At 39.5% G+C, this 17,287-nt stretch overlaps 1 protein-coding gene across 1 annotated transcript in view; it reads left to right on the top strand.

The window, feature by feature from the left end:
• Positions 1–17,287, top strand: part of RPS6KA2 (ribosomal protein S6 kinase A2) — a 177,118-nt gene that overhangs the window by 112,736 nt on the left and 47,095 nt on the right. The window contains exons 9-11 of the mRNA XM_074896652.1: positions 7,297–7,367; positions 8,220–8,308; positions 15,988–16,052. Coding sequence (XP_074752753.1) covers positions 7,297–7,367; positions 8,220–8,308; positions 15,988–16,052 — 225 coding nt within the window. The remainder of the gene's footprint in view (positions 1–7,296; positions 7,368–8,219; positions 8,309–15,987; positions 16,053–17,287) is intronic.

The following is a 17,287-nucleotide window of genomic DNA, read 5'->3' as shown; positions in this document are numbered from 1 at the left end:
TGGATCTCCTTTAGTCTTATTAGCTGGTGGGAGAATGTCACTCATAAGCTTCTCTTTTTCCTGGTGGAAAAAGAAAACAAAAACAGATGGGCACCGTGTCATCCTCCTTTCTTCTTCTGTACCATTTTGCTGTGTCTTGATTATGACTAGTCTGGGATGTTTTCTTTGTCCTGAATGCGTGATGAAGCTAGCTTCAAAATGATGTACGTGAAACAGTTTTTAAATGACTGCTCTTCACAGGGGAAGGGAAATCACCAGAAACAGACACAAATATACCAATTGGCACAGACAAATAGCTAGGAATTAATCTTTTTCTTAGACGTCTTTGCATTGGATTAACTATACAAAAGTTGCAGTTTTTCCCCACTGTTACTCAACCTTTAAGAGTTCTGCAAGCTGTTCTGGAGGTAGTTTACATAGAATCAATATGAGAAACTGTGCTAATTCATTTTTTTATACATGGAAATCGATTAAAAGTTAGTTAAAATGCAACATGAGTTTACCATAAATCAGTCATGCTAGATTAATATGATATTTTACTTGATGAGGTAGTCAACTTTTTCTAAACAGAGTAAATTAAGTGGATCTCATGTGTCTCCATTATAATAAAGTCATTGATACAGTGTTGAATGGGAAATTCATTAATTGAAGATGCTTATTAGTCCAGTAATAGTCCAAAGATGGTATAGGTACTAAATACATCACAGGGAAAAATACCACAGAGAAAAAAGGAGCTGTTTCAGCTAAAGAGTAACGTTGCCTTAAGAAAAGGTAGGAATAAACTCATCGTGTAGTTAACCTCTCATCGTGAAGTGTAGTTAACCTGGAAAGCAGAAGAAAGCTCCTGACTGCTTAAGAAGTGAGGCCCTGGAAAACACTTTCTAAGAAGAGCTCTGTGAGAGATCTCTGACAACAGAGGAGCTGCTTGGCTTGTGAGAAGGACTCAGTAACATCCTCCTGAGTGCTGCAGTGTTTGACACTGGGATGCAGTGTCAGGAAAGTTTTTCAGAGAGGTATTGAAGCCTCTTCAAGCCAGCCATCTAAAGTTAGGTGCTCAGGTGCTAACCTGCTCCCTCCTGCACCCATCCAGCTGCTTGCTTCAGTCTGTGGTGCCATTGCTGCTGAGGAAGATGAAGAGATTATGGAGAAGTTGGTCTGTGACACTGTGATTTTTTAAAAGCTATATGTTTTTTGAAGCAGTTACTCCCAGCATCATTTTATCAGGCATAGTGCTGTCCCTTGAGCCCAGACACCATGCATTTATTACACTCACAGGGATGAGGCTGCTGTCTCCCGAAGTGTGCAGGCTGCAGGTCCACCCAGGTGCTCTGTGCACGGCCACCAGCAGGCAACGCAACACAGCGCAGCACTGCAGCTGTACTTCACATTGCACCTCACCATGGTTGTTACGGCTCTCCTGCAGAACCAGGGCAGAAGCTTAAATTTACATAGCAATCTGCTCTTCTAATACAACTCCATTTCCTGTGATATGGAAGCTATCTGAGGTAGCTATATATTACACTACATGCTGCAATCCATAGACTGTGTTTAAATTTTGTTTACTCTAAGTAGACAGCTGGTGCCACCGAAGGAAGTAAGGATAGGAAGCAATGTGAAAACTAGTGAAAATTTAGCGTGGGAATGGCCTACAACATGGTTCTAGCTGGTTGACAGGAATTAATCTAATTAAATATTGTCATTTATTACCTGAATTTAAAGGGAGTGGAACATCCTTATCTCCTATGGCTGCAAATCCATTTGTGGATACTCAGCATTTCTGAACCATGTATGTTTATTCAGAAAAATCAATAGGTTATGCCTCATATAATAAATATATCCCAACCCTTTAAATTTTTTATTATATATTTAGTTTTGGAGGATAGCTCTGCCTTCTCACTATCTGTCTGCAGTTAAATGATGCTGTATTTGGTGTATAGATTGTTTTTATTTCACCTGCTAATGAACTTGGCTCCTTCCCCCCTTTTTTTTGCTAGGCTTTCTTTTTTTCCTTTTTTTGTTTTTTTTCCCTCCATCTCTCTTTTCATCCCCTCCCCCGAGGATTCAGTGTATTAGAATTAGAAAAGATAAGAATCCATATAAAAGGAGATGAGATAAAGAGAGTAAAATCTTTTTAACTGTAAGCTAATGCTTTATGCCTTTGAGTGCTACCAGACAGAGAAAAATAGCTCTAATCAGTTCAGTCTTTTCTCCTCTTTAACAATTAACTGCTTGGGGCAGAAAAAAGGTATTTCCATACACTAAAAGTGCAGGAGGATTTTCTGGTGCTGTCTTTCACTCTGCTCATTTCTCTTGTTTTCCTTGGTCTGTTATTTGTATGTTCTATCAGGGAAGCTGTTTTTCTGCCACACTGAAAAACTGAAGAGAATTAAATGGTATCCAAATGATTTATTAGCATTTCTCTCTACATAATTTGCAGTATGATGTGAAATATATGAAGAAAATATACCAGTTGGTGAAATATGCATAGATTGAAAGGAAGTGAATGTGATAGTGTAATTTTCATATCTAAATTTTGATCAAAAGAGGGAACATATTAGGCATAGTGGTAAAATGGCCTGTATCCTAGCCATCAGAAGAGCAACCAATCAATTTCTTGTCTGTTCTGTTCTGTGAAGACGGATTAATGCTACAATATGAAGAGTCAGGTTGTGCTAGCAGCTCCTTGCCAACCTGGCACAAGCTAGAATCAAACTGAATGATCCTTATTAAATGTGTCATGTTGTGATTATTAATAGCAAAACAAACGTACCTGAAAAAGACTAACTTCTGGTCTTGACTTATTAATTATTTTATTAATTATTATTCGATGGGAGTTTTACTATCAACAACAGTAAAACTTCATTTACCACCAGGTAAGTCTTTGACACAGGCCACAAAACCAAAAATGTTACCTGCTCTCTTTGCTGCTCAGTTTGTTTGAATTGTTTTATGGTAACTTAATATATGTCAACTCCTAGAGTAGGACAGATCTTGACATCTTGAAATTAACCGTTTCCAAGCATTCCAGAGGACAGTTCCTGCCTCTCAATGAGTATGTGATGACAACTGCTGGGACCCAATTAAAATTTTGTGCTGGCGAGTTTATGTGGTTTATCATGACCAAACAGATTTTGTTTTCTGCCTTCCTGCATCTTACTCATTGCATTGGAGATTTTGGATGGAATGTATTCTACAAAGGCTTTTCATCAAGAGATCTGCATTAATAAGCAATTGACTTAAGTTGTTAAAAAGTTGTGTATATGACCAATACCTTTTCAGCTGCATGGCAAGAGCCTTGATGCCCACTCTGCTGTCTCTGAAGCCCAGATAAACAGGTCTGCATGATACAATATGCACAAGTCTCCTGGAAGGCCTCTCAGAGCAGTGGTTTTGTAGTTCATCATACCAGCTTATTTACAAGGCCACAGACCTCATGGAAATTGTATCTCTTTTCAGTTCAGGAAAAAACACTGTACAACTTTGAGAGGCATGTGAGCAGGGAGGGGAATATAATTAGAGAAAGAAGGGGTGTGATGTCTCAGTAGGCAATCCCAAATAAAAAGAAATGTGTTTATATTTGGCAGCAATGTAGTGAATATTTAGGTAGTGAAGTCTTCACAAGAAAATAAAATATCCTTTTGGTATCCAGATAGAGTAGTCAGCTCTGTAATAATTTTGTAGTAACTGTACAGTAGCATTGGAAAAATCAGTACATCAAAGCAATATGATTATTTATAAAATCCCATCGTAACACTTGTTTTATTCTCAGTACAAAAGATGGTCTTCATGAACAGTATTTTGAATGTTTATGTTAGCTGCTATATGAAAGTGTTCAAACCCTTTACAAACACCTGGCTAATAATGAAAAATATTTAATGCATTTTACAAATGGAAAAAACTGAGTGGCTGACCAGCTCCCAGCTACCGGGAAAATTACTGTAAGTGTTGAAAGGGGAACCTGGCCATTCTGACAAGAGTGTCTCTGCTCTCCAAAACTATCAAGTTTCTTTGTAAGCCTGAATTTTATCCTAGGCTCACAATACTTCAACAGACTTGAGCTGAAGTAATTTGCACAGTCTGCTCTCCTTCCATCTGCTAGGATAATTGATTTTGGCAGTTACCATAGGCTGTGGATTTTTTCTTGTTCGTTATCTTCCTCAGTGACCTACCAGTGTTGCTTCTTGAACCCATTCCCTCAGGAAATGTGGCCCTCTTTCCCAAGGTCTTCACACTTGTATGTCTTCTGGGGTCTCCAGTGCTGGTGTTTTGCCTGCTGAAATTGGCAATTGCCCTGAAAACTAAAGGAAGAAAGGAAGCACTGCAGAGTACATTGAGACCTAAGCAGGGTCTGGTTTAGGTGACACCAGGCTCTTCCAGGTGACACCAGGAGGCCTCTTCCCATCGGGTTTTAATTCTGTGGTTCCCTTAATAGCTGAACTGGAACAGGGAATATTTGCCCTTCTTGCTGAATATTGGTACAGAAATAAAGTCAAGGTTGGAGGAAAGCACAACCTTCTGAAGTTCTGGCAAAGACAATGTGGCCCTACAGAATACCCAGGAAGCAAATCATTGGGAGACAAGGAGCAGACAGATGGTTTATACAGATGGGGAAGGGGGGAAGAGTGAAAACTGAGTCTCCCAGCAAAAACAAGGTCTGCTTTAATAGCCAAAAATACTGCAGTTTCTTCACACCTAGGCTCAGCTCCTTGTGAACCTGCTGTGACCCATACAACTCTGTATTTATGTGCAAGGGTGTTAGCAGCAAGTGCTCACTTCTGTCTGCATGTTTGCATTTAGCAAGATTTTTGATTTTTTGAAAAAATAAGCAAGAAACAGGTTGCTGTGCAGTAAAGCAGTAGCTTTAATTGATGAGATGAACTATTTCAATATATATTTCTTTTTGAGTCTCATTATTTCATTTTTAACCTTCAACAGATTCAACCTGGACTGAAATTGATAAACCAGTGCTTTCTTCCAGCTGCTGCTTAGTTGAGTTCATTAAAGTAAAAAGCTCTGGTACATTTAACTCATGTAGCTGCCTTTCACTTTAAATATTGATGTTAAGTGCATTTTTTCTGAATCTGAATTAGTCTCAACATTATACTTGCGTAATTGTAGACATGTGGTAACAAAGTGCTAGCCATTAAAGCAGTGCAGTAAATATTCCCTGCAACCTCCAGGATGGTCATTGCCCCTGCTCCCTCCTGTAACTTAAATTCCTCCCTCCCTCCCTCTTGGACACTTCATCTGAATTTTTTGCCTTCAGGTTTCTTGGCCCCTTACAATCACGATGCATTTGCAGATCCTTCTGGTGGGTGGGAACTACAGTCATCTTCTTCCCACTAGTCACTGACCAAGCAGTTGCTTATATCTGTATCATCTGCATCAGCAGTATCAAGCCCATTTCTGCCAAAATAAGTGAGCTGTAGCAGTCATTGTTAGTTCTGTTAAATTAGATTTATTATAATAAAATAACATGAGCCAAGTGTAAGGGAACATTAGGTAGTGAGCACAAGCGTAAATGCTTCAGAAATTGTGAGGAGGGTTTAGTGCAATATGTACCACTTCTGCTGCTGTCCTGGGAAACAGTGTTCTCTGCTGTCCCTGATCCCCAGTATATCTGAACACTTTTATGAGGACTGAGGCTCTAATAGGTCAGAATTACTTTGAAAATGGTGCTTGAGCTCCTGTGTGATTTAGACAGTTTTAAAACTTCTCCCCCATCACATTTCTCTGTAGAAGATGAGCTGCTTTCCTCCAGCTCTACCAGGCAGCTCTTCTCTTAATTCTCCTAGACCAAGCAGGAGTTAACATATTTGTGTTTTCTAAATCTTGTTTATATTTGTCAGCCATACACACTTTTAAAAAGTATTTTTAGCTTCTAAGTGGTCTATTGCCTTGAGGTAATTTGTTAATAATGCAGATTTATCCTTCAATTAATTATAGTCAATTAGTTATCTGGCTTCTAAACCTCTCCTCTGTCCTCCTCCCAAAACTAGCATAACAGTTTCATGGTTACAGTTTTGGTATGTTTTCTTATATTTTTCTTACGGTATGGCTGTATTTAATCTGGGAAAACGGAAGAGTCAGGCTGTGGGGAAGTCTGACACAGGTTTTGGTAATGAAAGGATCCTTTCTTGCACAAATGTGCTTCCTGAGAACAGTTAAGCTACTTGTGTAATAAGGTACAAAAACTATGTAAGGACTGCAGAGTCTGTCCTGCATTAACAGGTATTGAATTATAACAATGAATATTAATTAATAGGTACTTACTATAGTAGAAGAGATCCAAAGCCTGAGTCACAGACATAAGCAAGTAACAGTTCTCCTCACCCTCAATGGACACTGTCCTCCTTTGTGCCCAGGCTGAATTATGTTCTTGATGTTTTTGTATTTGGTGATGCATAACCTTCATCATCCCTTGGTCAGAGGAACTAGCTGCCACTCAAACCCCCATGAAACACTGTGTCAAGAGCTGGTGTTGAATCCATATGAGGCAAGCTTCTTGGGTTGGGTTTTTATTTCTTATGTTACAAACGTGCAATTCCTGTCAAATTTACTGAAAGCACTAAAATGTTTCAAACAAACCATAACTGATTGATGTTTTCATGTGTGAGTTAGGCAAATAATTGATGATGATTGCTCAGTTTTGCTTTGAGATTTGGGTTCAGTTAAATGTGACACTTGCAAAATTTATCACTGAATACAGCCAGGGGAACCAAAGTAGGAGAAAAAAAAACACACTCAAATGCCTTGAGAACATGTTGTTTGTGCATATTTCTCCTGCAAAGTACAGCAGGGTGCAAATGGTGCAATGGTACAGCAAGTAGTGCAAATATACAATTGAAAAGGTGGTTTGACTCAAGCTAAGGAGATGGGCAGTGGCATGTTGAACCCATTTACCTCGCACCACAGTTCATGCTAAAGACTTAGGGGCAGCCATATCCATTCAGACTAAGGGTCCCTCCAGCCAAACATCTCATCTCCAGCATTGGCCATAAAATGGGTGCTAGAAGAAACAGCATATGTGATACTTCTCAAATGTACCAAAACTTGACCCCAGGTATCAGTGTAAACAATTTGTAACAATACTCTTGAATGAAACAGTCAGGTTGGTCCTTCATGTTCGGCATAATTCGGACTTGCTGTGTCATTTTTTTCTGAAGTACAGCTTGTTGGACCATTTCTTTTCCTCAAGTTTTCAGTTGTGTTAGAAATAGAAGGTGGGTGTGGTGTCTATCAGCTATGCAGACTGTCTCAACACATTTGATTTAACATTTTGTTGTTACTCCACAGTTTGAGATGCTGACAGGGTCGTTACCCTTCCAGGGAAAAGACAGAAAGGAGACAATGGCACTTATTCTCAAGTGAGTACTGAAACTGCTTTTGTTCCTGTAACTATAAGTTAACTATATCCTCTGGACAGCCTATAGGTCCTAAGTATATGAAGGATAGAGAATAATAATGTGAATAATGCATTTTTCAAAGCTATGTAAGGCATGAATTTGGTAATGCCTGAATTTGGTAACAGCTGATGCCTGCATGTGGCTCTAAAATTGCCTTCAGAATAAATAGAAAGTGAATTACTGAGAGGACCTTGCAAAAGAAAAGTATCTTACTTTCTCTAATAATGTCATTATCCGCACAAAAGTGGGAACAGTCACATTTCTGCAGGATGACTTCTGTTTTATTGTCACCAAGTTTAAAATCTTTTCCTTTGCAAATTTTCTGTTCATTTAATGTTAAGTGCAGACATAAGTATTTTAAGCTTATCTTTGCTCAATACTGCATTTTTTCTCTGTAGCAGTGAATCATCAAGGAATAAGTTTTATTCTCTTTAATCAATATGTGGTTTAGTGTAATTATTTTCATGAAGTTTTATTTCTTTGTTTAAATTTCTCTTGATTCCCAAATTTATACCAACAATCTAAAAAAAAGAAAAAATTTCTGTAGGAAAATGACCTATTTAGGCTGTAAAAGGTGTTGCGAGATTCATTAGATCTACTCTACCTCTAGTGAAGCCAGTGGTAAAACCTTCTTTAACTTCAAAAGAACAAGATCAGGTCCTTGCTCTGTGTTGCATTATACTTCGGTAGCCTTTGTTCACCATATTCATGTGTTTGCCTGTCATGACTACTACAGTTCCGCTTTTTAAACCACAGTGGGATGGAGAAATTTTTGAAAAATCTATTTTCTTTTCAAGTGTTGTGTTCTTTCAGAGCCAAGCTGGGAATGCCGCAGTTCCTGAGCATAGAAGCCCAGAGCCTGCTGCGAGCCCTCTTCAAAAGAAACCCCTCCAACAGATTGGGTATGCGTGCACATTTGTTTGGGGCATTTGTTATGTGCGCTCTGCCTTGTCAGGTGGCGATCGTTTCTCTCAGTGCATCTTCCCTGATAGTTATCCTCCTCATTATGTGGCATTTTGCATTCCTTCCCAGAGCACAGTGAACCTTAGGCATTACTAGAGAAATTTACAAAGAGCACAGGCAAACCACTGGAATCTAAAACATGCTATTAGCTTCTATTTATTTTTTCGGTGAAGATGGAGAATAAACCCCCAACATTTATGAAAGGTTTAAGATAGCTGCTGCATATGAAAACATAGGGAATTGAGGAACAGATATCTTTCTAAAATCTGTATAATTTAGCTGCAAACCTGAGGTGGGGAGCAAAAGGGAGTAGAATTTGTCTCTTCCATTCTCAAATACATTTCAGTGCTGTCTCGTTCTGTGTGCTAGGAACATTTTCACAGTAAGCTTTCTTCTTTACTGCCCTAAATGTATTATCTCTTTTTTTACTCATGTGTCTTCACCCTTTGTTAATAATCCTATTTAAATTTTGATAAACAAGAAGTATGTATTGAATCATGTATCTTTTGCCATCTGTACCTTTGTTTGGGAATTTTATTAAGAAACTCATTGCATTTGACAAGGTCATGGACAATGCCTGGTGCCATTGTTATGGACAATGCCTGGTGCATGATTTTCATTGTAAATTTGGTCTTCATTTTTTACGTGGAAAAATAAAAACAGTCATAGCACGTGAATTATATGAAAATAATAACACTGTATTTTTTAAAATTTTAAAATCGTATCTAGTTCTGTGAAAACTTTGGGGGTTATCTTTTTTCCTCAGAAGTCTCATATTCTGCATTTTGGATGAACAAGGGAAAAATTTGCTTCTGAAGGAAAGGAGCAAATCTTTCCATCATACCTCTGTTGGGTTTTTTGTGACCTTAGGAGCAGGAATTGACCTTAGGAGCAGGAATTTAATTCTCCATTTCTGTAAACTGTATCACAAGAAGAGAGCTGATGGGTCATACTTAAATATGTGCTTGACTGTTATTGCCATCCTTTGGAGTTTTGGCAGCTAATAAATGACTAGAGAATGGCATAGAGTGGCTAAATATTGAGATTTGTGATAAGCAATTTGCTGTTCTCTCTTGCAGCTGTTTATGCTTGTAAGATTGTTTCAGATTGGAGATGTAAAGTTAGAAGCAAAAAGCTAAATTAGGAAATAGCTTCTTCTGAGATGTGGAAAGAGCACGAGATGTAAGAGAAGTTTCTTTCTTTCCTTCTTGCAGTACACACTCACTTTTCAAATGCTGGAGGTGGTGCTGCTGGAGGTCTGCTGCATGGTGCTTTTGGTCCACTGTGTAGCACAGTAGCGGCCAAACACACGGCAGAGCACAAAATGTTTGACCGCCCACTTCCATCACCCTCTGCCTGAGCAATGGCTCCTGCAGTTTCTAATGGGCACACATGGGTGTGCACGTACACGTGTGGAAGATGGACACTCTGCTCTGTGCCCTTGAACTTCTGCTTGATCTTTTCATGCTCTGGTAGCTCTGTCCCTTGCTTCAGGTGGGGCAGCATGTGGGCTATTCCAGCCCTTTGCTTTATACGGAGCGCCATCAGACTGTCACATTTTAGGTGAACAGATGGTTTCAGCCTGACGGCAAAAACTCAGCCAGAGCCCCTGCCTCACGCAGAGGCCAGACATGGTGGCTCAGCTGTTTCTGAGAGACCTTTCCTCCTGTGGACAAGGACAGTATGGAGCAGGCTGCCTCTCACTGTGACTGCTGGGGAGAGCAGGAGCCAAGTGCCCTCACTTTACACAGGGACCAGGGGACAACCGGACCTCCCACAAGTCTGGGCAAGAACAGGAGCCAGTCCCTCAGCATGCTGCTGTGGCCCCTCTCCTCCCAGGGGGATGCCCACACAGCCCACGGAGGGAATGCCCTCCCACAGCTTTTACCTCTTGACATAAATGGTAGCTCTTGTAGTCTGATATGCTGTAGAGATGATAGTGAGAAAACACATTTTCTCAGCAGATTTCAATTGCTCTCAAGCAATTTGCTTGACATTAGATGAAATTAGAGTCTTGGGATTTCTGGGTTTAATCTATGTTCAGAAAAATGCTGCAGCAAATATAAACTTTTTCCCATTCGTTCTCTCTGTTCCTTTCTGCTGTTTCCTCCCTGTCTCCATCTCGTGGTTTTGTTCTGCTCTGCTCGTTTTGTGGCTTCCCACAAGCTGCTATCCATCCAAAATGGGGCTCCAGTGAAGCCAGTGGGGGATTCTAGATACCAGTCCTTAAATAAAAAGCTACTCACTAAAATAAGCACAGTTGCTTAGTTTTAGCCATGACAATTCTAGCCCCCATATCATCTCCCTTTTAATAATGGGGAGTTGCTGAAGGTCAAGATTTTAAACCTGAGGTTTATTGAAATACTGGGAAGGCTGGGAGAAAGGAAGAGGTTATTTATAACACAAACATCCAAGGAAATAAAATCTAAAAGAGTAAGAGAAAATTAGATCTTAACATTTCAGGGATAGCAGTGGAAAGCTCTGAAGACACTCTGTTTTAACTGATTGAGATTCAGCACAAACAACAATGTAAACAGACTTGTTAGTAATGAAAGAAGGAATACTTAAATAGTTGGCCTCAATACTGTACTGAAGTCAGCAGATAAAAGGACTGCTTCAACTTTGTAGATTTTAGCTTTTTCTGGGAAAAGAATAATAGTCTGTAGTTAAAAGAAAAGTAGGCTTAGACATCCCATTTTGAAAAATCTTTGGAAAATTAATGAAGCATGCTAAAATAAATGAACCATATTATGGATCAAATGCTTATTTTCAACCATTGTTTCAGAAGTTTGTGAATCTGAAGAGTATATTTCATTCCAAAGTGTTTTTACTATTGGCAAGATGAAACATGCTGAGCTTTGAAAATCATTTTATTCTGAATACCATCTTCCTTTTTGCCATTTGATTGTGATATCTTAACAAATAGAAGTACAGATTGATCACATTTTCTAAAATTTTGCTTTGTAACTTTGTTTTGAAACTTTAGATTGTTAGAGTTGAAGGAAGATAGTGAGACACGGCAGAGAGGAATTTAGTAATCCAGTTTACCGGATTTTATTTTTAAGTCTGGTGCCCATATTAATGTTTTAGAACAAATTTTTAAGGAATGGAAAGTCTTCCTTCCTTTGGCATCCCTTGTTATGGGTGCTGTCTGTCCTTTCCTGAGCCTATACACTCTGCTGTACAAATAGTCTGCATAGCACTGCTTTGGTAGTATTGCTCTGATTAAGTACAACAAATTTCAGATTATGGACAAGCATAATTTTTAATTCTTAAAAGAAACTAACTGGAATATCCAGGCAAATAAGCAGTAAGCATCTCAGGAAATTGTACGATGATAGTGTCGGTTCATTACATTGCCAGGAACTTAGGTGAGGGACTAATTCTTACTTGTCCTAAGGCCTGGATCTGTTCAGGTAGGTAAATGAATGTAAAGAGCATTTCTGGAACTCCCTACACTGGCTGAGCAGTTTAAAGGTTCCAGAGTCCTTATAATCGAGAAGCTTGGCCAAGAAAGTATAAAGTAAAAGAATGCACTAGCACAGAGTAAAAGCCAAAGGAATAGTTACTATTTCCTTAATCCCATGTTCTCAGAGAAGATACATTTTGCTTTGGCACATACCAAACTTTGGTTTTCAATTTAATAAGATGATGAGTTTTAAAAAACATGTTTCACCTTTGTCAGAATGGCTATGCATCTTTCTTGTAAACTTCAGGAATGCATTTCAAATAATCCAGCCCACTAAAAAGATTCTGAAGCTGTGGAGACACTAAAATTTTATTATCTGAAACTAAAAATCTGGAAACTCTTTCTGCTCATTTTGAATATCCAAGTAATCAACTTTCAAATTTCATATATCTTGCTTTCTCCCCTTAATATATTTCAAGGCTTATACTGTCAATAATGATTCAACAATCAAAACCAATTACAAATAAAACATTCTGCTGTTACTGCTCACAGACACTTTTATTACAGGCATAAAGCAATCTTAGATAATCAGGTTCTTGCTTGTTAACATGAGGCTGCTTTTATATAAATCCTTGCACTCTGTAATGTGTTTAAACTGGCAATTTGATCTGAAAGCATTATTTATCTTCTCGGACCCTTGTGAGACAGGATGATACATAAGAATATTTGCAGGCAGGTTTGATTGTACTGATTATTCTTTACAGATAGCTTTGATTACTAAATTGAAGTTAAAGTGAAGTTAAAAAAGCAATTAGAAACCTAGAGGGAGGTGAAAGTTTTGCAGTCGTGTGCTGTGCCATTGTGTGCTGCACTTCAGCAGTTTGCTAAATACCCATCTCTGTACCATGAAATGTACATCCTCGTGAATCAGGGCTCTCCAGTTATGACCTCTCCAAGTGCTTCTCTTTTCTCTGTGAAAATACATCTCTTTCCATTACCACTTTAGATTTGCAGATGGTAGATGAGTGGCTGAAACATGCTGAGCAAATCCGGAGAGACTCCACCATAAGCACTGGTGCCTAACCTCTCCCATGGACTCCTGCAGCAGGGTCAGGGTTGGCCCTCCAGGCTCTCAGAGCTGCCCCTGAACACACCCCTTGGGCCACCTCCCTCCTACAGCAGAGGAGAGGACCAAGCCACACGGTGCTGCCTGTGGCCACAGCACACAGCCCAAGAGAGAGCCATGGGCTACACCAGCAGGTCTTATGGCAGGGAAAATCAGGGAATAAAAACTACAGGAAGCGCTGAATCTTCTCCATGGTGTAAAATCGGTTGCTGGGAATTAGAAGCCCTTCACTCTTTGCAAAACTAAGCTATTACCATTCTAAATCTCTTCAGTGCATTAAGCTAATCAGAGATGGAATCAAGACCTGGGACTCCTAACAACATATTCCTTCTGTGCCAGAGCTCTGAATTGGCTCCAAGTGAGAAATGCCAATTTTTAGAACAAATGCCTGTGTCAACTGCATGGTGCATTCCTAACTGCACACTGCAGTCTCCCACTAAGAGAAGTAGCTATGGGTGGGCTTTTTCCTTGATCCTGATTTCTATGGTTTTTGTGGAAAAAATAACAACAGTAGCAAAAAAAGTGTGGCTTTCAAATCAATCATCTGAAAAAGGTAGATCATTCCCATCACACAATGGGGTATCCATAAGCCTGCAAGAGAGGGAAAAGGGAAGCAGTGGAGTAGGGACAGAGCACAGAAGATTGCTACCAGTATGCTACCAATGAGCATATGAATGCTACCAATAGCTTAGTGTCTGTAGCATTTGTCCCAGTCCTTCAAAATCAGTGTGGCACTTGGGTTTCATCCTTCTGTAGCAAAGAACATCTACTGCACATTACAAAGTTTCCAGTCCCTGCCACTGAACACAAAACATTTTTCACAGATACTTCTTCTCTGAAGAGTTGCTTAATGTAATTCTCTTCAGAGTAACTATGTTGGTTTCGTGTTTCTGTTAGCATTGCTAAAATCAGAATGAATCTGCCAGAAGAATCTAGTGCAGACTTTAGACTGTGCATTGAAACAACATGCTAGGGAAGACATAGAACAAGTCTTCTCACTATTAAAGTCTTAGTATTTTCTTGTTCAGTACCCACGGGACATAAATAACTGCTTAGGGAAGAGTAAGAATAGGGTAAGCATATGTGATACTTCACCCAAATTCTCTCCCAGTCTACACCTGCTTTAAGGTCAAGCAAGGGGTTTCCTGAACCTCTTGTGGTTTGTCAGTGGAGTAATCTTCAACATTCTTTTCAACATACTTTTCTGGCCTCCCCCTGAACCCATATAGATATTTTGCATTCACATCATCTTTTCCAAGGAATTCTACATTACACAACTATCTGTTGCCTGAGGAAACATCTCCAGGTTGTTCTGAACCTGATTCCTGCTAGCGTCATTTAATGATCTATCGTAAACCTCCTCAGTCATCTTTTCCCAAGTTGAAAAGTCATGGCCTACTCAGTCATTCTATACCATTCCTTGTTGCCCTTTGATTTTTCCTACCTTAGATCAGTACACCATTTTATAGGCAAGGATGTCAACTACATTCCGTGCTCAAGTTGTAGGTGTACAAAAGACTTATACAGTGACAATGTAAATTATGTTCTCCCTTTTGTCCTCTTTTCGCTTTCTAAGTTTTGATTTCATGTTGTGTTTGTCTAAAACTGTCTGTTCGTCATAACCCAAAGACCTCACTTTTCAGTGGGGCTGATCATGTCTGAGCACATAATTTTGTATGGTGTGCTAGAAGTGTTTGTCCTCATGTGCATAACTTAACATTTCTCTATACTGTATGATTACCAGGATGGGGAAGTAATCACAACATTCCTCTTGTGTTAGTATCCAGCAGGCCTGACAGACAATCCTGCATGTTATGTTCACAAAGTTTTTGCTTTTTGTATCCATTCATCAGTGAATGTTAAGCAGGCCGTAGGAAGCCATTCCTGATGAATGCATTTTGGCAAACATCAATAATGTCTTGTACACAAGAAGAGTAGATGTCACATTTTACGAAAACTTGAGTTGACAAGACCTTTCTAAAGCAGCTTGTAATGTTGATCTTCACAAAGTACAAATGCTATATACAAAAAGCTGATTCCTCTGAGGTGCTGAGTGCCTTTTTCAAGGTGCTTCCCAAATCAGTTTGGGAATCAAGGATGCTCAGCATCCTTGTAAAGAAATGCTGGGTACCTTTCAGGAACTGGTTCCAAAATTGCAATGCAAAGCCTTTGCTTCCAGATGTTATTTTTCCTACTGGAAAATGAAAGGTGCTATTAATAAAGTCAAATCAACCCCCAAAATGGCATGCTAAATCATCCCTGACAGTTGTTTAATTATTGCTGAGCACCTGTTGGTTTTTGCAATGGCACTGAAGCAAATACTTTGTTTTAAAGGAATTAAAAAATCAGTCTTCAGTGAAGAAATAAGGCAAAAGTAATGAAGGAATTAAATTCATTACCAGATCTCAGAAGAGTTTCCCTAAATTTCCTATAGTAATGTAACAGAAATTTAACAGTGAAGGAAACACACCAGTGAGAATGCTGATTTTGGGACTCATGCAGATTTGAAGATGGTATTTGAAAAGGGGGAACCTAAAACCCTGGCTTACCTCAAGGTCTACCTACCTTTGGAGCCTTTGGTATTTTGATTCTGAACTTATCTGTAATGCAGCTTTCTCTGCCTGTGGAGAATGAGTAATTAGACAGGGTTTGAAAGTTGGTGCAGATAAACGAGCTGCTGCTGGTGGCAGGGAGCAGCAGTAACCTTGCCATAGCATCAGGACATCTTGGGGCCTCTCCTGGCCTTGCTGGTGCGTGTGCTCTGCTGTGGCTGAAATCTTGAGTCTCATCTGAAGCCTGAAGAGAGCAGCTATTCAGCCTCGGCACCAGACGCTATTAGAGAAAAGAAAAAAACCCTCAGCCATCAGATTTTCATTAATGAAGTGCTCTTGTCTGTATTTATAGTAGTTTATACTGTTATGGCAGTTGCACTGTTCAGGGTTTCTTGACTGGAAGAAATGTTTAGATGGTGACACTGACTTTGTCAGAAGAAAAGAGGGGATGGGGAGGAAGGCTGGCGAAGAGGTGTCATGCAGCACTCTTCTAAGCATGACTTCATTTTGAGTCTTTCATTCTCTTGTCAGGTGCTGGATTCGATGGAGTGGAAGAAATTAAACGTCACCCTTTCTTTGTTACTATAGACTGGAACGTAAGTGGAGCAACATTGTTTTATAATTTTTTTTTCTTAGCTAGATTTTTGAAGACAAACTGCCATACTTAGAAAAAAGCTGAAGTGAACTCAACATAACATAGAGAACCCAGGAGCTAGAGCATTTTAAGTGGGTAGCTATGTCTATTGCATACAAATTTGGCAGTGTTAGGTTTACAGTTGGACTTAATGATCTTAAAGGTCTTTTCCAACCTAAATGATTCTATAATTCTATACATAAATTTGTTCACATACCCACAAATGAATGAAATAGAAAGCTTTTTTCAGCATTGCCAGTTTTTTCTCTTTGTCTCTGTTTTGTTTGATGGTCTGGCTTATCGCAGTACAACCTGAGGCTGTTTGCAGTGTTCTGCAGAATAATTTCCACATTCAGCTCTAATAAACATGGCACATTGACTGTGGGAGATGGGCTGGGATGAAAATGAGCAGCTTTAAATGTAAAAATCCCTGTAATATTTCAGTCGCAAAAGAAAAGAAAGCCAAAGGACTGAGCTTGAAAACGATATGCCAGAGGGAAGCAGTGTGATGCTGTAGGTCCCTCCATCTTTCCGCTTTCATGTTCCATATTGAAATACTTGTCCATTCTCACTGGGTTGGGCGAGCTGGACTAAATGCTAGTTTTATTCTTTCTGATATCAGGGAACTCCAGGAATACTTTTCTCTCTTGGAACTGTTCAGAGCAGCCCCATGTCTGCTCTTACACATCTGCTGACAGTAGCTCCAATTGCTCCAAGACCTCCAGGTGCCTATTCCCAAACACAGCATGGTGCTGGTGGAACTGTCTGGGTATCTGTAGAGCTGGTACAGCAGGCTGTACAGCAGGTTGAGCTACTTTATGCTGGAGGAATCATAAATCTTTCAGCGGGATAGCTTTGTTAACCCCCTCTTGTCACTTTTGGCCTAAATGACCATAGGACAGGATCTGGCCCTTCTGCTGTATTGCAGTGGGGGCTATAGAAAAGCACAACACAGATGGATTTTCAGAATAGTGATTTTACATCACTGAGTACACAAGTCAAACAGCCAGAACAGGAAACAGCAACTCCTCTTATAAGTGGTGGATGTTTTATTGAGGTGAGTCATTAATTTAACATCAGCACTCAAAATTGGAACAGCAAACATTTGATCAAATGTAACATGGTTCAAATAAGACATGTCAGACATGATTAACAGAATGGTCAACAGGGATTTATTTTATTGCTATTAGCTACAGC

This window comes from Athene noctua, chromosome 1 (genome assembly GCF_965140245.1).
Source record: "Athene noctua chromosome 1, bAthNoc1.hap1.1, whole genome shotgun sequence".
In the NCBI taxonomy this organism is placed as follows: Eukaryota; Metazoa; Chordata; class Aves; order Strigiformes; family Strigidae; genus Athene; species Athene noctua.
Note: the sequence above shows the minus strand (reverse complement) of the source record. Positions and strands in the feature narration are given on the sequence as shown.